The following is a 25022-nucleotide window of genomic DNA, read 5'->3' on the forward strand; positions in this document are numbered from 1 at the left end:
TATATTCTATTATAATATGATATATTATATGTATACATTTATACACATTTATATATCGCAAGAATTTTTTTTTTTTTTTTTTACATTTTTAAAAATTTTAAAAACTTCAACAACAGCTTGTTTAAAAAGTCTGACGCGAAGAAATTCCAATACAATGTTCAAAGGCTGAACAATTCGCACATTAAGACAGTTTCCTTATTAATGAAACTGAGAGCGGAGACTTAATTAGCACGGACAGGGAAATGCAAATTAGAGCTGGACATAATTATCATCGTTTTACACTTAATCTGTTTGCAAATACGTTGAGAAACAGTTAAGGGTCGCACTACAGTGTCGCTGCATCAAACCGATGCCTGCACACATGCGTGTCGCTAAGACACGCCCACTAGCCGGCGAGAGCGACGCTGATTGGCTGCTATACATACCAGCGGGCCTTGCTATTTCAGGATTGGCGGATCCGCGCTTTGCCATTACGTTATGCTCTTTTCTACACACACACACACAAGGATGATAGAAAGAGAAGACGTAATGGAGTGTTCCTGAGCGTCTTTGCGATGAAAATCACTTTAATATTCGACAGTATTCGAGGAAGGGAGTTGCAATGAAGGTATGTAAAAAGAAGTAGATGTCAGATTTGTTACTGACATCGGCGAGATTTGCCATCTGCGTGGACACACCAAAATAATTTCCGGAAGGCTGCTTGACGTTTAATATGTCAACAGCCAGACTTCTTCTTAAGAGTTGCATCAGTTTGGATGCATCAAATGATGTGTGCAGATAATAGCAATGCGTGCGTTCTTCCGTCTTCGGCATGCTCTTGCATTAAGAGTGTTTGCTTGGGTGACAGCTGCATTTGTGATCGTTTAGCAGGAGATTTGCTACTATCGGTATCAGTAGATATCAGGACAGGTGCAGCTTGATTTGTCCAGTGGGCGCTTGGAACAGCGTGTTCAAGCGAGCAGTGATCATCATAACCCAGTTTATCGCAGCACTTCTCTAATGAGATTGGAGGATAGTCTCTGCCAGCAGTCACGGGATGAGCTGATATGAATGGACAAGCAGCTCAGACAGACAGTCATGAGGGACAGAAGTGATTTCCCCTACTAAAACGTCACAATTAAATGATAGCAGCGTGATTATGACGTCAGTATTGCGACCAAACGTGGTTTTAGTGATTATGACGTCAGAGCGGTGATGAAATGATTGTGATGATTGCTAGGCTCTCTGGGCATGTAAGTTCATGAGGGACAGAAGTGATTTCCCTTCTGAGTGGTTATCAGGCTACTATCAGTGGACCAGTGTTTCAGATATGTTTCACCTACTAAAATTTTAATTATGTGCATGGTGATTATGCCATCAGAAGGTCATAATGATTATGATTCTGAATGTGATGATTGCTAGACTCATTCATGAGAGGCAGAAATGATTTCCCCGACTAAAATGTCACAATTAAATTATAACACCGTGATTATGACGTCAGAATTGATTGTGAGTCAGAATCAGGATATCATCAATGGAAGTTATGAAAATGAATGTGATTCTGATTGTGATTAGTGCTAGACTCAAGAATGCAGTTAACAGTCGTAAAAGAATGAAAGTGGTTTCCCTAATAAGACGTCACATCTGAAATATGGCGTAGTGATTATGGCATCAGAATAGTGATGAAAATGTTTATTCTGTTTGTGATATCGGGCAGAGATGTTATAATTTACATTTAGTCATTTAGCAGACTCTTTTATCCAAAGCGACTTAAAAATGAGGACATTAGAAGCAATCAAAATCAACAAAAGAGCAACAATAATGCTATGATAAGTCTCGGTTAGCCTAACGCAATACACATAAAAAGTTTTTTTTTTTTTTTTTAAAGAAAACGAGTAGATAGAACTTAGAAAAAAAAGAAACCTAGTGTTTTTTTTGTTGTTTTTAATATATAAGAAACAAGTAGATAGAATAGCAAGCAAGTTAGAGGGTCAAATGTGTGTTTTTTTGTTGTTTTTAATAAAAAGAAGACCGATAGATAAAATAGAATTAGAATAGAGAGTGTTAGAGTTAGAGGGTCAAATAAAGATGGAAGAGATGAGTTTTTAGCCGTTTCTTGAAGATGGCGAAGGATTCAGCTGCTGGGATTGAGTTGGGCAGGTCATTCCACCAGCAGGGAACAGTTAATGAAAAAGTCAGTGAAAGTGATTTTGTGCCTCTTTGGGATGCACAATAATGCATCGTTTACTTGCAGAACGCAAGCTTCTAGAGGCACATAAGTCTGAAGTAATGAGTTTAGGCAAAGGGGTGCAGAGCCAGTGGTGGTTCTGTAGGCAAACATTAATGCCTTGAATTTAATGCGAGCAGCTATTGGTAACCAGTGCAAATTGATAAACAGAGGCGTTATTAGGTGTAATTAGACCAATAGTTCAAACAGTCATGCCTAAAATGTCACATTTCGATTATGGAATGGTGATTATGACATAACAATAGTAATGAAAATGACTGATTCTGTTTGTGATATCTGGCGGAGTTCAGATATTAATGGGTAAAATGTCTCCTTTTAATTATTGATGAAGATTGATGTTGATGTATTGATGAAAATGACTGTGATGATTGGATAGACTGATATGAGTGTACACTAAAACATAATTCTTCTTCTAAAACATCACAATTGAACTTTGGCATAGTGGTTATGACTTCATTATAATAGTGGAATGTTGCAGCGTGAAAGTGAAAATGACTAAGAGTTATTATAAATTGAAAATTTCCTCAGACAGAGGTGAATCCTCTCATTAAAACATTAAAACTGTAACACTGCATAGTGATTATGAGCTGTTATGAAAAGTTGCGCAGTCGCAAGGAGCAGAGGTCGAAAACGTCACAGTTGAATTATGATATGATGAATATGATGTGAGAATAGTGGTTTATGATGTTTAGAGATGGTTTGTTTGAATGCGATGACAGCAGTCACGGTGGTATTTAAAATATTTTTTAGTTTAATTGTGGGAATTTGCTGATATAATGTGATTTATTTGCAGGCGAGAAATGGTCAGATGATTGCGATGAGATTTTTGGCAGCAATGAGCTTAAGTTTAGCGCATAATGACTAAATTCGTTCAAATACACTCTCATTTCCATTAAATTATGAAGCAGTTTTTTTTTTTACTTAGCATTGACCTCACTCCTTCGGGGAGCAGCCTTGAAGGAAAGCGTGAGTGGGTATAATTAGAGGGTTAATCACGTGTCAGATAATTCAGGTTTATGAATAATTCCTCTCATTCATAAGAGCTCCACTGTCTGGCTTTGTTTCTCTCTGTGGTTTATGTAATGACACTGTGTTATAAAGCACAGATTCTCCCTGGGAAGCAAAAGGACGAACTATCTTCCGAAAGAAAGCTTTTTCTGAGGATAACCACTCTTCTGTGACAGTGCTTCTGCTTAATCTGAGCAGAAAAGCTTTTCGAATCAGACATAAGACGGAAGCATCTGGGTTTTTATATGTGAAATTGTGAATTATTCAGTTATCTAAATTAGGAATTGTTTCTGGAGGTATTTTGGAACTTTGATATTGTGCAATATTACTCACAGCAGGCAATGATATTAATCTTCTCATTCATATTCTAGGCTATTTTGCCAAAAAGTATTTGATATCTGGTCCACACTATAGCTGAAGTCATTATTTAAATATCTGGACAAGGAGTTGAACACAAGTCTGGAAAAGTTTCAGATGGAGATAATCTGCTTTCATCTGTTTAATATTAAAAAGCAATGGAAATGGGATGGCATATCTCGCTCCACTAGATGATCATTATTGGAAATGCCAGTCATTCTGTAATAAAGCGAGCCAGAAAAAAAAAAAAATCTACTGATGATTATGAAGATTTTTCTTTTCTTTTTTTAAAATTTACATTTAATAAAAAAGAAAGATTTGTCTTGCTACCTTTGTCTGAATACTATTAAAGATGACTTATTAGATCCCAGCAAGGGAATAGTTCATCAAAAAATGAAAATTTTGTCATTATTTACTCATGCTCATGTCTCATGAAATGGAAAAGTGAATTTTTATATCTTCACATATCTATTTTCCAAATAAGGACAGTTTATAGTGAATATGCTCCAAAAACCACCATTACAGAACAAAACAGGCTTTTTATACTATATTTAGTGTAATATGAATCAGTTTTATGGCTTGATTATTCATTTTTGGATAAACTATTCACAGCTAACAGACAAAGTTATAAACAAATGTTCTTCCACAAAAGCGTTATTTATATATCATTCATTGAACGTTTTTCTTCAATATTTTAGTTGGACATTATTCTAATGTTACTGCTTCCTAATTGTTTCAGATTGTTCAGAGAACATTCGAAAGTAACATTAATATTAATATAAAAGTACCATATTTTTTGCAAAATTATAAAACTGAACATTCTCTTAATGGTTTCTCTTCACATAACCAAGAAAAACTTTTTTTTTTTTTTTCTTTTTTTTTTAAAGAACATTTTGAATGTACCGAAAACATTCAAAAATAACATTTTCATACCTTAATGGGAATGCTAGGAAGGTGTTTTTAGAACATTTTTGTTAGCTTCAAAAAAACATTTCTAAAACCAACATGTTCAAAGCTGCTCAGTCCCATATCTGCTGGTGTAATTAGTTATGCACTCTCATGTGAATGCTCATTAGTCAGAACAGAAGTCATTAGAAGTCATGCATTTCTGTCCGTGGGAAGGGTTTCTCCACGCCTTAGTTCTTCCAGAGCCTGTCGCTGCAGGTGAGAGGAGAGACGGAGAATTGGCTTTTCCATTATTCCATTGTGAATCAAAAGTGCTGATTCATTGTTTTAAGAAACATCAGGCTCAAGTGGAACAGACCTTGTCGAGTTGTCTTACTCTCAGAGCTTAATGCAGTTATAAGTTTCTGCATGTATTATACCGTGAGCGCAGCCTGGAGACATTAGTCTGAATTCAGTTCTCTGGAGTCAAGTGTGCTCATCAATTAAAAATAAGCATTTACCGTAAGATTCGCTTTGAGATGAGTCCTCGACCGTGCAGTGAATCGTGACTTAGGGGAACTGTAACGCTCTGTTTTTCTCTTGGTCTGGTCATCAGGAATCAGACCTCTAAAAGCAGGAGACTGTCAACCTGTCAGAAACGACCGTCGCCGGTGCTGCTGGGTCAGATGTGCTTTTGCAAGCCAGACGATATGCGCAGTTATATAAACAAACACTGGAACGTGAATGTGATGCTTTTTCTATCTGTTTGGTCAGTCGTTTCTGTAATTTCCTCTTTGAAGCCTTTATATAGTGCATTATGAAGATATTCTTAATGCACATAACTTAAATAATCAGTTGCATATAGTGTCGTAAATGTGTCCTTTGATGCATGATGTTGAATCTTTCAAAGCCCTTTGTAACTATCACAGTGGGTGACTTCTTTTGACCTACCCATAATTCTTAGTCTGCTTTATATGTCATTGTGTTTTTGATTTATGACAGCAAATTCAGCATGGCTGATGAAAGTGATAATTCATCGTATCTACTAGGGTTACATTTGTTTATTGCAGAAGACAAATCTGTAACTACTATTATTATTATTATATTCTTGTCTCTTTTATTTATTAACTTTATTTACTCTGTATTTAATATTTTTCTTTTAATTAACACTTTTTTTTTATTTAATCGTTTATGCATAATGTTATAAGGATAGTTGTAACCCATTATTTATGTTTATATCTTATATTGATTATTAACTCATAATTCTTATTCAGTTTGACTGTCCTTTTTATGACATGACGTTGCGTTTTGATTTATAATAACATTTATGTACATAATTTTGGAATTATTATTATTGCTATTATTACAGTTATTATATCTTTGTTTTTAAAAATATTTTTCTTTAATTAGGATTTTTAAATTGAATAATTAATTCATAATATCATAGGGATAATTGTAACCAGTTATAATAAGTTATAAAAATTAATTAAATTCTATAATTAATAAAAAAATATATAAATTATGTTTAAAATGCATATTAAGTTTAAAAATAACACTTTACTTCATGTTCTGTTATTATACAGGCTATAGAATGTTTAAAGTAACAAACAGTGTTATTTTATGATTATTTAGATTCTACTATAGTTTGTATTATTTTAAAATAGTTTTTATTTCTTTTTCACTTTAATTTGAAATTGTAGTAATTTTATTTTAATTTTGGTTATTTTATAATATCGACTTAAACTTAACAAAAATTAGAAATGTTGCCTTTTTTTAGAATTTCTTTTTTTTTTTTCAGTTAACTTTTATATTATTTGAAGCAACAAAATTTTTTTTTTTTTTAATGATTTTAGTTTTAGTTATCTACAATAGCCCTGGTAACAAATGCATAATTAAACAAGAGAGATGTTGGGTGTAGAGGTGGTTTTGTGATGGACGTGGCCGCCTCGCTGAGCTCACGGGGCTCTAATTGAAGTGACAGAGGGAAGCCGTGGCACCGGCTCTCTGCCAGACCGAAGCACGAGCAGCGACTTCAAGCTCTGACCTTATGTTACGCAACACGGAGATCACGCTAACTGCCATACTGCTCAAATACTGAGCGCACTGCCAGAGGGACTCCACTCAAAGCCAACCCGCACTTCATAAACAGCCAACATTATTTAGAATCTGATAAACAGGAAATACGAGTGACCTGCCAGCACACATTTCAGCATAAAGGGTTGTGGTTGTTGAAATGGCTTAGTTAGACAGTGATTATAAAGACTAACTGCTAGACATTTTATATAACAAATATACACTAACACTACTGTTCAAAAGTACTGCTTTGTTAATTAAAAAAAAAAGAACAAAAAATTAATAAGTTGACCAAAAGTAAGAGTTAAGACATTTATAATGTTACAAATGATTTATATTTCAAATAAATGCTGTTCTATTCATCAAAGAATCCTGAAAAAAATAAATGATCAGAATTTCCACAAAAATATCAAGAAGCAAAACAATGTTTTTAACATTGATAATAATGATTTCTGAAGGATCATGTGACACGGAAGACTGGAGTAGTTATGCTGAAAATCCAGCTTTGTGTCACAGGAATAAATTCTATTTTAAAACGGTTATTTTAAATTGCAAAAATATTTCAAAATATTACTATTATCACTAGTACTACTGTTTTTTACTCAAATAAATGCAACCTTGGTATTATTTTAATTTAAATGTTATAGTAGCCTAAATTTAGTTTTTTTATTTTATATTATATTTATTTTATTATTTTATTTTGTGCTCTGTTGTCTTTCTATATAAGAGAAAGAATCACTATATTAGCTATTGTTGTGTGCTTGCACATACAGAAAGATGCAAACAGTAGTGCTGGCCTGCATTATGTAAGTGTATAAACAACAAAGGCAAACGGGGCAAACGGAGAGCTCCGCCTGGTTTAACCTGCTCTGTACTGTGTGAAAGGGCAACAACAGATTTGATCCCCTCAGCCCATCTCTCTCTCTCTCTCTGTTGCGCTGCACCGTAGGATGCATGTATGCTCATTTCAGCTCATCGATTGTCCTGCTCTTAAACAGAAGATGCATTCTTCCATCACCAGCCTCCCCCCACCCCCCACCTCCGGAGTGTTATTCTGAGACAAGACATCACGCCATGTTGGGTCACAGAAAGCTGCCAGTCAGCTGGGTGACCGTGTTTATAGTATCAATACAGTGATGTTTGCATGAGGGTTTATTGATTAAAGAAACAATGAATGTTACTGCCTGTAAAAAGTTTTTTATTTGTTTTGAAGCCTTATGCATGTTGTTGAGCGTTACTGTCCATTCACTGACCATGGATGAATCTGAGCTTCTGTGAGTTTTCAGTCTGCCTAGAGACAGTTATTTTTTACAAGGTACCAGTTTGATACAACAAGTGCTTCAGAGAATGAAGTAAATAATCACTGGATTTGCAGAGGTTTGACATGTTAGTGGCACCAAATTAATAAAAGACGTTCAGAGTTTTACATTGACATTTATTCATTTAGCAGACACTTTTAATCAAAGCGACTTACAAATAAGGAGTACATCAAACAGTTCATCATAAATAGGCAAATAAACACTATAAGTGCTTGTAATAGTCAAGTCACCTTTATTTATATAGCGCTTTTAACAATACAGATTGTGTCAAAGCAACTTAGGAAAACAGTTTGTTAATAATGTATAATGATAAGATTAAACACTCAATTTTCAGTTAAAGGCATTTCATCATTGAATTCTATGATGTCATCGTCCAGCTCAGTTCAGTTCTAATAGTATCTGTACAATCAAATCGATGATATCGCTGGAAATTAAGTGTCCCCAACTAAGCAAGCCAGAGGCGACAGCGGCAAGGAATCAAAACTCCCTCTGTGACAGAATGGAGGAAAAAACCTTGGGAGAAACCAGGCTCAGTTGGAGGTCCAGTTCTCCTCTGACCAGACGAACCAGCAGTTCAATTCCAACCGCAGCAAAGTCAGATTGTGTAGAGGCCTCATTTGGTTCCTGTGGTTTGTCCCGATGGCTGTCTAGGAGACAAGGTCTTCACTGGAGATCTGTGTCTGGGGCTCATCTAGGTGTCTTGACCTCCGCTGATGTTCAGGGCTGTAGAGGTCATCTGTAGGTGCTGATCCACCATTTGATCTGGATACGGACTGGATCGGATGGATACGGTGATCTCAGAATAAGAAAGAAACAGACTAATATTAGCGTAGATGCCATTCTTCTTATGATGTAACAAGTACATTGTGTGTTATGGGAAGTGTTCCCGGTTCTGGTTGACCTAATTAATGCAGCCTAACAATCCTTTAACGGATTTTTGAATATTAGAAGTATTCTGTTACTATTACTGTATTATGTGTACGCCAGGTTAAAGAGATGGGTCTTTAATCTAGATTTAAACTGACAGAGTGTGTCTGCCTCCCGAACAGTGTTAGATAGATTGTTCCAAAGTTTTGGCGCTAAATAGGAAAAGGTTCTGCCGCCCGCAGTCGATTTTGAAATTCTAGGTATTATCAGATGGCCAGAGTTTTGAGATCGTAGAGGACTTGAAGGACTGTAATGTGATAAGAGCTCGCTCAAGTACTGAGGAGCTAAACCATTCAGGGCTTTGTAAGTAATTAACAAGATTTTAAAATCTATTCGATTTTTAGTATGGAGCCAGTGCAGTGTTGACAGAACCGGGCTAATGTGGTCATACTTCCTGGTTCTAGTAAGAACTCTAGCTGCTGCATTTTGGACCATCTGGAGTTAATAAAGCATTACAATCATCTAACCTTGAGGTCATAAATGCATGAATTAACATTTCTGCATTTGACTTTGAGAGCATAAGTCTCAATTTAGATACAGTGAGGAAAATAAGTATTTGAACACCCTGCTATTTTGCAAGTTCTCCCACTTAGAAATCATGGAGGGTCTGAAATTGTCATCGAGGTGCATGTCCACTGTGAGAGACATAATCTAAAAAAAAATCCAGAAATCACAATGTATGATTTTTAACTATTTATTTGTATGATACAGCTGCAAATAAGTATTTGAACACCTGTCTATCAGCTAGAATTCTGACCCTCAAAGACCTGTTAGTCTGCCTTTAAAATGTCCACCTCCACTCCATTTATTATCCTAAATTAGATGCACCTGTTTGAGGTCGTTAGCTGCATAAAGACACCTGTCCACCCCATACAATCAGTAAGAATCCAACTACTAACATGGCTAAGACCAAAGAGCTGTCCAAAGACACTAGAGACAAAATTGTACACCTCCACAAGGCTGGAAAGGGCTACGGGAAATTGCCAAGCAGCTTGGTGAAAAAGGTCCACTGTTGGAGCAATCATTAGAAAATGGAAGAAGCTAAACATGACTGTCAATCTCCTCGGACTGGGGCTCCATGCAAGATCTCACCTTGTGGGGTCTCAATGATCCTAAGAAAGGTGAGAAATCAGCCCAGAACTACACGAGAGGAGCTGGTCAATGACCTGAAAAGAGCTGGGACCACCGTTTCCAAGGTTACTGTTGGTAATACACTAAGGCGTCATGGTTTGAAATCATGCATGGCACGGAAGGTTCCCCTGCTTAAACCAGCACATGTCCAGGCCGACTTAAGTTTGCCAATGACCATTTGGATGATCCAGAGGAGTCATGGGAGAAAGTCATGTGGTCAGATGAGACCAAAATAGAACTTTTGGTCATAATTCCACTAAACGTGTTTGGAGGAAGAAGAATGATGAGTACCATCCAAGAACACCATCCCTACTGTGAAGCATGGGGTGGTAGCATCATGCTTTGGGGTGTTTTTCTGCACATGGGACAGGGTGACTGCACTGTATTAAGGAGAGGATGACCGGGGCCATGTATTGCGAGATTTTGGGGAACAACCTCCTTCCCTCAGTTAGAGCATTGAAGATGGGTCGAGGCTGGGTCTTCCAACATGACAATGACCAAGCACACAGCCAGGATAACCAAGGAGTGGCTCTGTAAGAAGCATATCAAGGTTCTGGTGTGGCCGAGCCAGTCTCCAGACCTAAACCCAATAGAGAATCTTTGGAGGAGCTCAAACTCTGTGTTTCTCAGCGACAGGCCAGAAACCTGACTGATCTAGAGAAGATCTGTGTGGAGGTGGGCCAAAATCCCTCCTGCAGTGTGTGCAAACCTGGTGAAAAACTACAGGAAACGTTTGACCTCTGTAATTGCAAACAAAGGCTACTGTACCAAATATTAACATTGATTTTCTCAGGTGTTCAAATACTTATTTGCAGCTGTATCATACAAATAAATAGTTAAAAATCATACGTTGTGATTTCTGTATTTTTTTTTTAGATTATGTCTCTCACAGTGGACATGCACCTCGATGACAATTTCAGACCCTCCATGATTTCTAAGTGGGAGAACTTGCAAAATAGCAGGGTGTTCAAATACTTATTTTCCTCACTGTATATTTTTAAGATGAAAAAATGCAGTTTTACAAATGCTAGAAAAGTGGCTGTCAAAGGAACGATTGCTATCAAATAGCACACCTAGGTTCCTAACTGATGACGAAGAATTGACAGAGCAGCCGTCAAGTGTTAGACAGTGTTCTAATTTATTACATGTGGGGGTTTTAGGTCTGATAATACAAAGTTTAAGTCATTTATTTAGAAGCTAGAACAGTGAGGATAACTTTTCAGTTGTTTCCTGAATATTGTCAGGATTTCTGCATTCCGGAAAGGGCTGGGAAGAGTGAACGAATATGTCGTTTCGAAGAATGAAATGAAAGTGGTTTTGTGACTCTCTGAGATGATACCCTGAATTGTTTTGTTTGAGACACTTAAACCTAGTTGATGGTTTAAAGTGGTCTTAGACTGATGACTGAAAAGTGCCCAAAAACCTTCTAAATGGACCGAGCTGGACCAGAAAACAAACTCAGGCCTCATCAAACTCGTTACTTGTGTCGGATTTCTCCAAATCATTTAGTTCACCTTAAACGCTGCTTCTTTTGACAATCAACATCAAGCTTGCATTCAGATCTGCCTCCATCCAATCAACAACCAATGAACAGAACCACTTTTTTTTTTCAATAATCTTTCAATAAACTTCACAACACAGAAGAAAAGATCTGTCACTATTTTATTTCATCGCAACTTTAAGATGTTTTTCAAAAGGGTTAGTAGCACAAATATCCATAAGAAGAAATTATTTTTATTTATTTATTTATTTAGTTTTTTCACCTATATCTGAACACTTTTATAGGCTACCTCTTTTTCTGTTTTACTTATTTACTGAAATATGAAATATTTTTTTGTGGTACACCCTATTTCAGATAAACAACATCAAAATAAATATAGATCTTACTTTACATTAAGTTAGATCATGATTTTAGGGAAGTTCATGTCTATAGTAAAATCATACTGTATGTTAGCTGTGTTATGAAACATCAGGCAGAGTGAAAGCTTACTGACTTAACCAACATCTTCTAAATTTACACCTTAAGTAAATGAAAGCTCTTAGAAATCCCAGACCATTGGGAGAGAAAGAATAGGCCTGGTAATGTCTGCTTTTTATGATTCTTATGAAAGCATTGTTTGGTTTGCACATGCATTTGGCTGAAACCTGAGACATATCCATTAATCTCAGCTGTATAGCTCTCATGGCCATTTTGCTGTACTGACACCGCTTTAACGCTCCAAATGCGTGCTAAGAATTAGTCGGGCCTCGTCTTGCTCTAACAGCCATTTACACTGTATCATGTTCCTTGAGGATTCACTTAAGGCCTGCAAAGCATTGATTCATTTTAGTTGATTACTAGCTCAGAGTTTATGAGTGTTGAAGTTGAGTGCATTCAGTTGTTTATGATACAAGTTACATAATGTGAAGTTTTGTGAAGCATATGTGCCTGATTTCATCTGTGTCTGGCAAACAAATCTACCCTCTGGGGTAGTTTTTGCCATTGCTTTGTCATAACACACTCCATATCTGAATACCCCGGGAACAAATTTAGGTTATAAAAACATTGTTTTTAAATAAATAAAAAAACACTATTGATTACTCTATTTTAATTCGCATTTTGATGATTGTAGTAGTTATAGTCTTCAGTCCCAGAATTTTTGCTTACTGTCTGTTCCAGTATAGTGCGCACTGAACTGGGGAAAAATGCATTTAAATTTGCTGCTCCCTCTCCCTGGAATAATTTACAAAATAAGTTGAAGCTTAGGGAGCTGGTTTTTAAAGGGATTTTAAATTATTTGGAGGTAGAAACATCTGGTTGTAGATGTTTTGTTTGATTTGGATATGTATCGTTTTTCTTTATTGTTATTTGTTAGTTTATTTGGTAACACTTTACAATAAGGTTCATTAGTTAAACATTAGTTAATGTATTAACTAACATGAACTAACCATGAGCAACACATTTGTTACTGTATTTACTAATCTTCGCTAACGTTAATAAAAATACAGATGTTCATTGTTAGTTCATGTTAGCTCACAGTGCATTAACTAATGTTAACAAGATTTTAATAATGTATTAGTAAATGTTGAAATTAACATTAACAAAGATTAATAAACGCTGTATAAGTGCAGTTTATTATTAGTTAATGTTAACTAATGTAGTTAACTAATGAACCTTATTGTAAAGTGTTACCGTTTATTTTTGTTTGTGTGCATTGATGAATGTTACATGCAAGACCTGTGGGTTTTTGTGTTGCTGGCAATCTTGGCCAGGATGCTCTTGTAAAATGTGCTTTTCCTGGTAAAATAAAGGTAAAATAAAATTAAAAAATGAACCGATATCTATTCCTAAATCCCAAGAATCGGTCATTTAGTCCTTCCTTTTTCAGATTATGCCGGAGAAAAACATCACTAAACATTATTTGTGCATTATTTGAGGTGTCACTAAGTCGCAATAAGCTTTGTGCTTTATTACTTTTGCTATGAAACGAATTCTCAGGTTTCAAATGATGTCATTTTTATTACAAAATTGCAGCTTTGGCGCTCTGTAATGTGGCGTGACAGATCGGTGTTTCTGCTTCAAGCAAAGCGGCAGCGCGGAGCGCATGTGAACCGATCAACTCTTCCTCTTAAGTCTTAAAAATGAGTTACAGCACAAAGTAAACCTCAGAATTTATGTTGAAAGATACAGTACAATTTACCGAGATTTTTCATGACTTTTCAAAAACGCTCAATTAAAATGGCTTGTAACTAATGTCACGTAATGTTACATTTACCTCAGAAAAGCCATTTAATGTCCATAGTTAGCTAGAAAAAAGGGGTTCTGGAGAGGAGAACTTTGCTAAATATATGCATTATATTACTTTCTAATCATGTTTTACTTAACCTGTTCTTCAGTAATTGTTGTATGTTTGAATTAATCCATCATGACAGCCACCGTTTAAAAAAAAAAAAAAACTGGATTGGAAAAAAGTTAGCCTGCATCATTAAAAAAAGTTATTAGGCTATTATAAAAAGTTCCTTGTGTGTATTCGTCATCATTTCCTATCAAAATGCTTGCTACGGAAGTGAAAACACAGAAAATCAAACCTGGTCCAAATTTTTTTATGACAGACACAAGTTTCGGAGGCAGTGTGTAAACGTGATTTTTCAACATGCGAAAATTTCGGACTCAGTGTGCAATGGCCTTTAGTATGGAAACCAGTTGTTAATTTTCACCTTTAATATTGTAGTTCTGTACCAACTGATAAGATTCAGTTTTTTCCTTGAGAAAAATTGACATGTACTTTACCTGGTATATATCCAAATGAATCAAACTCGAATCTGAAGTTTATCTCAATACCCAGCCCTATATCTGAACATATCTTTAACATGTCTTTCTTCTCCAGGCGGGGGCCTCCTCCATGTGGGCGTCATGTTGCGGGCTGCTGAACGAGGTGATGGGCACAGGGGCGGTCCGCACCCAGCAGCCAGGCTTTGGAGCCGGAGCCGGGCCGTTCCGCTTCGCCCCCAGCGCTGGTTACTCCACCTACCCACCCAGCAGCACCACCTCAGGAAGCGCAGGCCTGGCGTGCAAAGCCTGCGGACTGGCCTTCTCCGTGTTTAGACGAAAGGTAGGATGCCTGGGGTTTGTGGAGTATGATTTTTGTATTTTTGTCTTTTATTGATAGTGAAAGTAGAGAGATGACATAAATGACAGGGAAAAGATAGTGGGAAGTTACATGGATGAAATGTGTTCTACACAATGTGTGTGTCTAGAACATACGCAACCACTAGTCTAAAGCGCTGATGGGTCAGAATTCTTTAATAAAAAATTGGTGATAATTTCTCATTGACAAATTTTGGATAAACAACATGCTAAACAATAAATAATATTATTTGTTAAACCTTATGTTTATTTTTTACTTTTTATTTATTATTTTACTATTTAGGTTTTTAAATTTTATTTTCTTTTTTATTTAAATACCATTTATTTCCACAAAACTTTATTTTCGGCTGGCGGCTGGCCTAGAACATGAGCGTGTATATGCAAATGTTAGTGATCCCGACTGTAACGCCAAATGCAAAGTGGACAAAAAATTTTATGTGCAGTTAATAATGTCAACACAATGGAAAGTTATAGAATTATGGAATAGATATAGATTACATTTTTTCACGGATTAGTGTTTTTACTATCAAAATTTTCACTGGAGCATTTTAATATTTCTATTTTTGTAGTGCTTAATTCATATCATGTCACATTTTGAGTTTTTGATAATAATAATAAATGGTTTTTGAGCAGCCAATCAGCACATTTCATCTCTGAAGAATCATAACACGGAATCGTAACACTGAAGACTGGACTAATGCCTGCTGACATTATGAAACAATTATTTTAAATAGAAATATTATTAAATATTATCTAAGTTATATTAAGCTTTACTATATTTTGATGAATAACTGTAATGCACCTCACTGGAGGTGGAGGATCTGATCTGCCTCCTAAGTCTGGCATTCCTCATTTCCTGGCAAAGGACAGGAGAGATGAAAAATCAGAGTGTTAACTTTTCCATAAAGCATCAGTGTTTTGAAATCCTATCAGCGCTTTCACACCTGTCTGCAGACGCTCCGATGCCCAGACTGCGTGATGCATCTGCAGACGCTCACACCAGCACACATATGAAGGGACGTGATGGATAGAACTGACATTAAGCCAGAGTGCAAGGGTTTGATTGAACAGCTCATTTATCAGCATGGTGGCATTTGATAACCAACACCAGGCTTGCCAACAGAGACTCCTCAGCTGCTTCTGAGAGTTTGAAAGTGTCTTGAAAAACGAAGCGTCGGTGTTCTGGCAGTGTCAATCAAAACACCTAAAGCATGACGTAATTAAATCACCGCTCTAATGCACACATATTAGCTAGCTGTTTAATGATTCATCGTCTCTCTCTCTTCGCAGCACGTTTGCTCGGACTGCAAGAAGAGCTTCTGCTCGCTGTGTTCTGTGCTGCAGGAGAACCTGCGGCGCTGCGCCACCTGCCACCTGCTGTGGGGCACGGCCTTCCAGCGGCCCAGGTTAATGCGACTCCGCGTTAAAGACCTGCGGCAGTACCTCACGCTGCGAAACATCAACACGGACACCTGCAGGGAGAAAGAGGACCTGGTGGACCTGGTGCTCTGCCATCTGGGTGCTGAGCTGGAGATGGGGGAGGATGAGGAGGAGGAGGAGGAAGAAGAGGAGGCGGAGGCGGAAGCGGAAGTGGATACGGACAGTCTGCCCTCACTTCCGCGCTCGCTCTCCACGCCGCCCACCTCCGCGGCACGATCCTCCTCCCAGCAGTCGGCGCTGTCTGTCGCCGTGTCTCAGGGAGAGGCTCTCAGTCGCAGCGATAGCTCAGGGACAACCAATCAGGTGAGGCGCTTTCCGGAAGGCAATGTGTTCCGATGCATTTCGGTGTGCAGTTGACTTCGTTTATTTACATTTACTTTTAAATTTATTCATTTAGCCGACACGTTTTATTCAAAGTGACTTCAAAATAAGGAACATCACAAGCATTGAAAGAAGAGAAAGAAATATTTATTTTATTTTAATTACTTTTGAATTTATTTATTTACATTCATTTACATAGAAATCATCACAACATCACAAACAATTTGTCACAAGAGCCAAGAATATTTGCAGTATACAGTGCCAAGCGTTTTGTTTTGAATGTCACTTTTTATAAATAGGCCAAAAAATATTTGGATGCTTAAAATGATGTAAGTTATAAAGAATTTCATGAAAGATTTATTTTTGTTTTACTCATTTTTAACATGGTAAAATTTTCATGATTTTTAAAAGTAAAATGAAAATTCAGTATAATGAATAATATTTTTTATTTACTAAAAGATGTGTGATTCGGCATTTATAATCTATTATTATTATTATTATTAATTATTAAATTAATTATTATTAATTAAATGTAGTTTCTAATGAGGCAATTTTAATACAAATTTTGTAAATATGTTTATTATTTACAATATTTATTTATTTATTTTACATTCAATTAGATTTTTTATATAAAATAAGTTATCTTGGGATGTTTGTTTGATTTATTTATTTTTTAAGGTTAAGTGTGTAATTTCTGTGCCAAGTGTTTTAAAAACACTTTTTGGAGAATTCAACTAACAAATAACTGATGAAAAATGACACATTATGCGTCAAAAAAAAAAAAAAAAGTATTTTAACATTGAAAAAATTGACCAAAAAACTTGATTTCTAATGTAATACTGTAACATTGCTGTCAATTTTTGTTGCTTTGTGTCACATAGTTTGGCATGCTTACTATGCACGTTGCATTTTGCATGTTAAATGTGCTGAATAAAATCAAACAAACTAATTTCATTCCTGTACATATTGTTAAATACATCTGACCGTATTGTTTGATTGCTGTTATTGTTTTAGCTACTTCCATTTTGGGAGACTGAAATGTTTTTTCTCATCTCACGAGTCGCACTTTGTTGTTTTCATTTACTTTAAAACGTAGCATGTTTCTGAATACATAAAGTGAGGATTTCTTCTCAATCTTCTACATTTCTACACCATAATCTATTGACTCCTGTTGTCTGTACAGTTATTAAGCTGCTTACAACCCTCACTTACTAAAGATTAATCCGTGCTGACGTGCTTTGACGCGACGCGACCACGTGGATACTGGAAACAGCTGTACCCCACGAGGCTAGCCGTGACGTTTAAGCCTTGCTGTTTTTCCTTTTTTTTTTTTTAGATCTGACATGCTGAGCGGGTTACATAATGTTGGAACAGGTTGTCTGGTAATTCCTGTGAGACGTGACTTAAAACACTTACAGATTAAAAGCACAGACTTTAAAGTGCAAATGAGTTCAAGAGGCAAATGACAAAGTTCTCGAACTTTGTAAAATCTGCCTGAAGTGTGTGTTTGAGAAGAGCCTGTGATGGTCCAGTGTGACTTCAGAGCCTGAGTTGGCAGACTGACCCATTCATTATTAATACGCAGCCAGCCAGCAAAGCTGCACGCCGTCTGTATGTGGCCCATGTGTGAGATCTCAGTCCATGTGCTGATTCTCCTCATTCTTCTGCCAGACAGCAGACAGGAAGAACGCAGGGCCATTAGCTAATTGTCCTGAATGCGGCACATAAAGAAAGAGAGACCCAAAAAAGCATACAAAAACCGGCTGCTATGTGAGTGACACAGGAAAGGAATTATTGCAATCAGAGTGAATGAATGATTGACTCTGTAATGTGGTGTTATTTGATGTGCAGTTTGCAGAACCAAGGGAAGCTAATTGTGAGGATGTGATGGGAAGACGGTTTGATTAAACTGCATTGACACAGAGGTTACTCGTAGTTGTAAAGGAGATTTAAAGTGAATGTTGCTTCTTTGTTTTTTTTTTTTTTTAAGTGGTCTCTTAAGAATTTCATAAAATACTTATTTTTATTACATGGTAAACACTTCCCAATTCCAGTAGAATGGATAATATTTTTATGATTTACTTTAAGTTGTGATCCAGAATTTAGAATAAAATAGATTATTTAAATTTAATTTAATAATTAATTATTATGTAATTAGACAATTTTAGTATAATATACATCTAAATATATTTAGGTATTTAAATATTGCTTACAATATTTTGTAATGTATCTTAGGAGTATTTTTGTAATTATCTCAATTTTTATATTATACTATATTATGTTAAAATGCTGTTCTTTATTATCTGATAAAGTATGATTTCCACAAAAAATATTAAGCAGCACAACTGTTTTCAGCATTAATAATAATATGAAGCATTGCTTGAGCAGCAAATCAGCATATTAGAGTGATTTCTGAAGGATCACGTGACACCGAAGACTGCAGTAATGCTGAAAATTAAGCTTTGCATCACAGGAATAAATTTCATTTTGAAATATATTCAAATAACACGCTGGTTATTTTTCTTATCAATTATATTTTATATAATTCAATTTATTTTTATTAATGTTTATTTTTAATTTCTCATTGCTTGGTTTATTTTTATTAATTAAGCTGTGATGTTGTGTTTAAATAGAACATTAAATCTTTTTTTATTTTTCTCCCACTTTGCTTCCTGTCCTCTCTACGCTGTCCTATAAAAAATTTAAATAAATAAATACACAGCTCAGTCTGCACTCACACTCTGATTTTAATCAGGTTCTAGTCTGTAAATCTGATACAAGTTCTTGATTTCTGTTTTATCTTCAGGACCATGGAGATGCTACATCAGTTTCCCTCCTCAACCTGGAGCCTCACGACGACATACTGGAGGTGAGACAAACCTGACAAAATCCACCAACTGTGAACACGACTGGGTTAAAACCCTCGATTCTCACTGAGCAACCATTACCATTAATAATTCAGTGCCATCCAATAACTCTGCTTAGTGTTTGGCAAATACTTCAGAACAACATCTACAGAGTTCAAAATGAGCAGTGTGGTGGAACTGCAGTTAAACGCTATAACCCATCCATCCACGTGTCTCTTGATGTCTGTCCCCGAGCAGGCCAGCCCAGCGACGCAGAGGCGAGCACGTGCCTCCCTCTCGGATCTGTCCCACGAGGAGGACATCGAGAGCCTGACGGTGCGGCAGCTGAAGGAGATTCTCGCCCGCAACTTTGTCAACTATTCAGGCTGCTGTGAGAAATGGGAGCTGGTGGAGCGCGTCCATCGTCTCTACAGAGAGAACGAACTCAACAGAAGATCAAGTAAGACCCGACGTCACACATAAAAAGCGTACAGCTCTTCCCAAAGTACATCTAAAACATCTACATCATTCACAGGCAAAAAAGGATTGTTAGGACACTGCTAGGACAGGATTTTTGGCTTCCAAAAAGAACCTTTCAGGGAACAGTTCTGAAAAGAATCATTTTTCTTAGCGTGAAGAACATCTGAATAATCTAAAAAAGCTTTTTCTATTATAAAGAAGTGGAAAGGTTCCATGGATTTTAAAGGTTCTTCATGGAACCACAGATGCCAAAAAAGGACCTTTATTTTTAGGTGTAAGAACATGATTCAATTATTTTATAAAGTAATTTCATCCTTCTGCTAGAAGAGGCTCTTTATGTTGAATTAGTAGAATAAAGTATGAAAGGTTTCTTGGGTGCTTTATATGACCATTTTATATTCTGCTGGCTATGTAATTGGCAGAATAATGAGATGGAAACTCAGTGGTCAGCTTTTGTAGATGTTCAGACTGAAAAGAGCACAGCTGGCGTCATATAATAAGAGTGATGGATGACGAGGAATACAGCCATTTCATCACAGTCTCCGAATCTTTTTGACAGACTGCATGTGAGAATTAACAACATGAAATTGAATCAGTCAAGGATCAGCCCAAAATCAGATGTGGCTAATGTGGTTTTCAAATAGGCTTCTGCTCTCCATAAAATTGATTCTTCTCATTTTCTTTTCCTTGCAGTGGAAAATGTTAGCAACAGCCTAGCTGCAGGTAAGCAAACCAATATTTTGATATATTGTACTTGGCAGTGCTATTTATATACTATTATAGTAGTATTTTTATATATTAATTTATATTGTAGTATTATTTTGTTTTACAGTTTAATTTTAGTTTAAGTTTTTCTATTTTTTACCGTAGTATTGTTTTTTATTTTTTACCTTTAATTAGTTTTTATTTTAGTTTTAGTCACTTCAACGTAACTTATTTTATTTCTGTTCGTTGCAGAGGCAGCATTTTTAATTTTCGCACACGTTATTTGAAAGTTTTTTTTATTTTATTACTGAATCTCCTTTTAATAGTTTTAGTTGCATTTAACAATAACAACACTGGTATTTGAGATGTTAAAAAATACATATTATATTGAATATTTTAAAATAAATATTTTAATTAGTGCTGTCAAACAATTCATCGCGATTAATCGCATCCAAAATAAAGGTTTTTGTTTACATAATAAATGTGCGTGTACTGTGTATATTTATTATGTATATATAAAGACACACATACAGCATATATTTAGAAAATATTTACATGTATATATTTAGATTCATATAAATTATATCATATATAAATATATTTAATATATAAACGTAACATTTTTCTTAAATATATACATGCATGTGTGTGTATTTATACATGCATAATAAATATACACAGTACACACACATATATTATGTAAACAAAAACTTTTATTTTGGAAAAGATTAATCACGATTAATCTTTTGACAGCACTAATTTAAATGCATTATTTTACAAATGTGCAGTGTAAAATATCAAAACTGTACTACCAGGACTAATTACCAACCTGGTAAAGCATGAATCATGTATAACATGGAAGTATGTTTTTCTTTCTGGGTAACAATTTGTGAAAAGTTTTCTATATGCATGTGAGCTTACATTGGCTGCCCAATGCTAATAATGTTAACTCTCTCACTGCTGTGTTTGTCAGTCAAAGTCATAGCTTACCCTCCTCCTATATGCAATGGAGGTATTGGAGGTAAGACTCAGCCTTTTTTTAATGTGGCTCCAACATCATCATTACCATCATCTAATTATCATAAATGAAAAGTGACTCTTCCCAATGCATGCTGGGAGAGTTTGATATGTGGTTTCCACGTGCATGATCACATTTGTGTCATGAATTCTGCTCCTAATGTGATCTGTCTGTCTTTTTATAGCTTGTCACATTACTGTAATTGCACCTTGCCTTCATTAATTATATTAACACTGCTTGGAAAACAGCCCAAAATGATCCGAAGATTATAGCTGTCCAGTCTCAGACAATATATTAAGTGGCTTTTTGGAGAGGGACCAAGTTTCAGATGCTTTAGGGATGTGCATCGTTTTGGTTTTTTATAGGGCAATTAATAGATATAATAAGACTGGCATCAGCAAATACTGGTTTAGTCTGCCATGGAGGAGAGTTGAAAGCACATACTGTATATCAGTCATTAAAAGATTTGACCGCTGATATTGACTGGCTAAAAGGATGTCAAATAAGAAAGACAGTGTGTTAAAGGAATGTTCCAGGTTCAGTAATACAGAAAATAATATTTACTCTTTGTTTTTTGTTTTTAATCAAAAATGTCAGTTTTATAAGGACTTTTAATTTAAAATGATTGAATAAAACTGAAAATAAAATATTTTTTATTCATGTCTAAATTGTTGTCCTTTAACAAAAATTCACATTTCTGCTTTTAGATATTTAATGTGCATTTCCCTATTTATTTATATTAGAACTGCTTTACATTATTAAATTAAGGGATGATTCAAGAATATTTTCTGACTCATTCTGTTTCATTGAAAATATTTTTTGAATTGTTTTCTTTATTTTTAAAGAAAAAAATCAATTATTGTCTTTATCTTTAAAGAAATACGAATGTTTTTTAACAAAAATTAAAATTTCTGCTTTTGAATATTTAATGCACACATCCCTATTTATTTCCATTATAACTGCTTTTATTAAAAATTTTAACTGAATTTAAATTTATTTTAAAATGATTTGTTTTTCAAAACTGAAAATAAAATTTTAACTGAATTTAAATGTAAACTTTCTTAATTTATATTCTTTATTTTAAAAAAAGAATTAATGTCCTTTAACATAAATTCACATGTTCGTGTTTTTTAAATTTGAATAAAAACTGATTGAGTTTTAAGTTGTATTGAACTTTAATCTAAGCATTTTAATCTAATGAAAATTAAATTACACATTTTACTGCTCAAAATATGTTGCGTATTTCTTGTAAAACGTCATTGCATATGCAGCTATGTACAACAATCTTTCCCAAGGCGGAAAGAAAACCTCATTACACACAAGCAGAGCAGACACACAAGATCGATAGACTATTAAACAAGATCTCAACCCTTCCATATATTGTCTTGCAGATGGTGTACAAGTAGCTCAGCTGGGCGGCGTTGATGAGAACCTGTGCCGTATCTGCATGGATGCCGTGATAGACTGCGTTCTGCTGGAGTGCGGTCACATGGTCACCTGCACCAAGTGCGGCAAGAGGATGAGCGAGTGCCCCATCTGCAGGCAGTACGTGGTGCGGGCGGTGCACGTTTTCAAGTCTTAACCGGTGAGCTTCACCTCCACTGGAAAACCAACACACCAGATGCTTCCTGCTGGACCGAGCAGGCTGGGGCCACGACTGGACCAATGAACTGCCCCTTTAGATTCAAAGTGGTGGAAACCTGTACTGCGCACACCTTCTTTACAGAGCATTTCCTGCTACCCATTTTTATTTGGTCATTCATTGACACGTTTGAAATCATTTCTGCGGTTACTAACCCAGGGAAGATGGGAGATTTAGCGGAATAACGTATAAAAATATGAAAGTTTAAGTGGTTTACAGTACATTCCTGTAAACTTTTTGGAAATGTCTTATTGTATGTGCAATATTAGAAATCTTTACATGTTTGTGTAGAGAAACCGATTGCCATTAAGATGCATGTTGTTGTAGCAGCAGTTAAGACCATTGGCGTGAAGGGGGAACGTACTGTAGGTGCCAAAGTAGAAATGTGCAGAACGGCTTCTGGATTACGTTTTTACGTGCTATATTATTAATAAGCGTGTTATTTTCATGTATTAAATCGGCTATTGCCATACCACAAATCAGCATCCATGACACCGGATCAAATGACCAGCTAGCAGAAGAGTTATTTATAGCAAGATTATAGAAACTGTATCGTATTTTTTCACAGAATCACTGGAATCCAGCATCTGCCGCTATGTAGCTTATTACTGGAACCTCAGTTACTTTTTTTATCAAATTTTGCAGTATCTGTCAAACGCCAGGTGTGTGGTTGGTTTGTCTCCATTGTGCTGCATATACAAGTTACTTAAAGGTGTGCTAAGTCTTTTTTGATTAATTAAAAGTGTCAGATAACTGGGTGGTTACCAAGGTAAAGGAAGTTAGGCTGGTCATGTGATCTCAACGGTATAAGGAAGGTTCACCTTTGTAGAGTCTCACATGAGTGTACAGTATTAAAACATTTGTCAAAGTACTATTCATTGGTATAGAAGTTGGTAAAAAAAATCTCAGTGCACCTTTAAGCCTTGGTAGGTTTCATTTGCAAAATATTCGGTTTTTATAGTGGGTCAAAAAGACCATTTTGAGTTCGATGTTCCTCATCTCCAGCAATACCATGAAAGACATGCGTTTTTTGGTGAGCTGTATTGTACCACATTTACATGGCAGAAGAGATTTCCACAAGCGGTGCTACATGGATTTACGTATCACAGTTCTCTATTGCATTCGTGATTTTACTTATGTTAAATAAACTGTTTCTTTCCCTTTTTGTGCATATTTACATTTGATAAAGAGGAAAGAAAATTGTTATTTGATTCCTCTAGAATTTGCCCTTTGTTGCTGTGAATTCTGTAGTCAAATACAAGTTATGTCTGTGGTATTGGCTAGACAAACAAATATAAAGGAACGTTTAATCAATTAAACATAAATGATTTTATATACATGTGAAAAAAAGATGTACACAAAGTATATGGATATATTTTCCTCTGTTGTCCAGTTTTTCTTGCATTTTCTTTTAAATGTTTCGTTCCCCTTCAGCGTTCCAGTTTTTCCTTGAATGTAAGCAACTTTTAATTAGTTGTTTATATTTTAAATAAGTCACAAATAATTCTATTGATTACATTCTGGTGTCACATCCATGTATTTCTATAATCAGACTATTTTTAATTTGCTTCTAGAACATCTCCACACCCGTCTGCCCAACACTGACACTGTGCTTATGTGTATGTTTCTAATGCTGCTATCTCTAAAAGATGTCACTTGGTAGTAGGCAACTGCTCTAGCTGAGCAGACAAGATTACACATTCAGTGACTTAAACTGAGCGCTGGAAGACGTTTTGGGATCTGGTCTTTGTATTTTGGAATGTATGGAACTTTTTATTTTGGTAATTCAAAGATGATTTATTAAATTTAATAAAATATGGTACCTTGAACTAACAAAATAAAGACCTTTCTGATTTCAGTGTTTATTTTTTCCTCAGTTGCGCCCTCTAATGGCTGCTAAATGCAACGCAGTCATACGTTACTCTCAGTCATACGCAAGCGGATGAAAATAACTTTTTATTCATGGCACAATACACGGATATGGTTGCTGGTTATTCTGGAGAACGGATTCGCGAA

At 35.7% G+C, this 25022-nt stretch overlaps 1 protein-coding gene across 2 annotated transcripts; it reads left to right on the top strand.

Annotated features, from left to right (window-relative positions):
- The first annotated feature begins 468 nt into the window (after positions 1-468).
- Positions 469-24825, top strand: rnf34b (ring finger protein 34b). 2 transcript variants are annotated; one of them, XM_058789037.1, is made up of 8 exons: positions 469-607; positions 14295-14519; positions 15845-16297; positions 19122-19184; positions 19420-19621; positions 20335-20364; positions 21320-21367; positions 22756-24825. In XM_058789037.1, exons 1-8 carry the CDS (start codon positions 602-604, stop codon positions 22944-22946), a joined length of 1218 nt encoding a protein of 405 aa, XP_058645020.1. In that variant the 5' UTR covers positions 469-601; the 3' UTR covers positions 22947-24825. The 2 variants fall into 2 exon arrangements, with proteins under 2 accessions (XP_058645020.1, XP_058645021.1); XM_058789038.1 differs by lacking the exon at positions 21320-21367 and having other exon boundaries at positions 22756-24822.
- The last annotated feature ends 197 nt before the right edge of the window (positions 24826-25022 follow it).

The sequence above is a fragment of the Onychostoma macrolepis genome, chromosome 10 (genome assembly GCF_012432095.1).
Source record: "Onychostoma macrolepis isolate SWU-2019 chromosome 10, ASM1243209v1, whole genome shotgun sequence".
In the NCBI taxonomy this organism is placed as follows: Eukaryota; Metazoa; Chordata; class Actinopteri; order Cypriniformes; family Cyprinidae; genus Onychostoma; species Onychostoma macrolepis.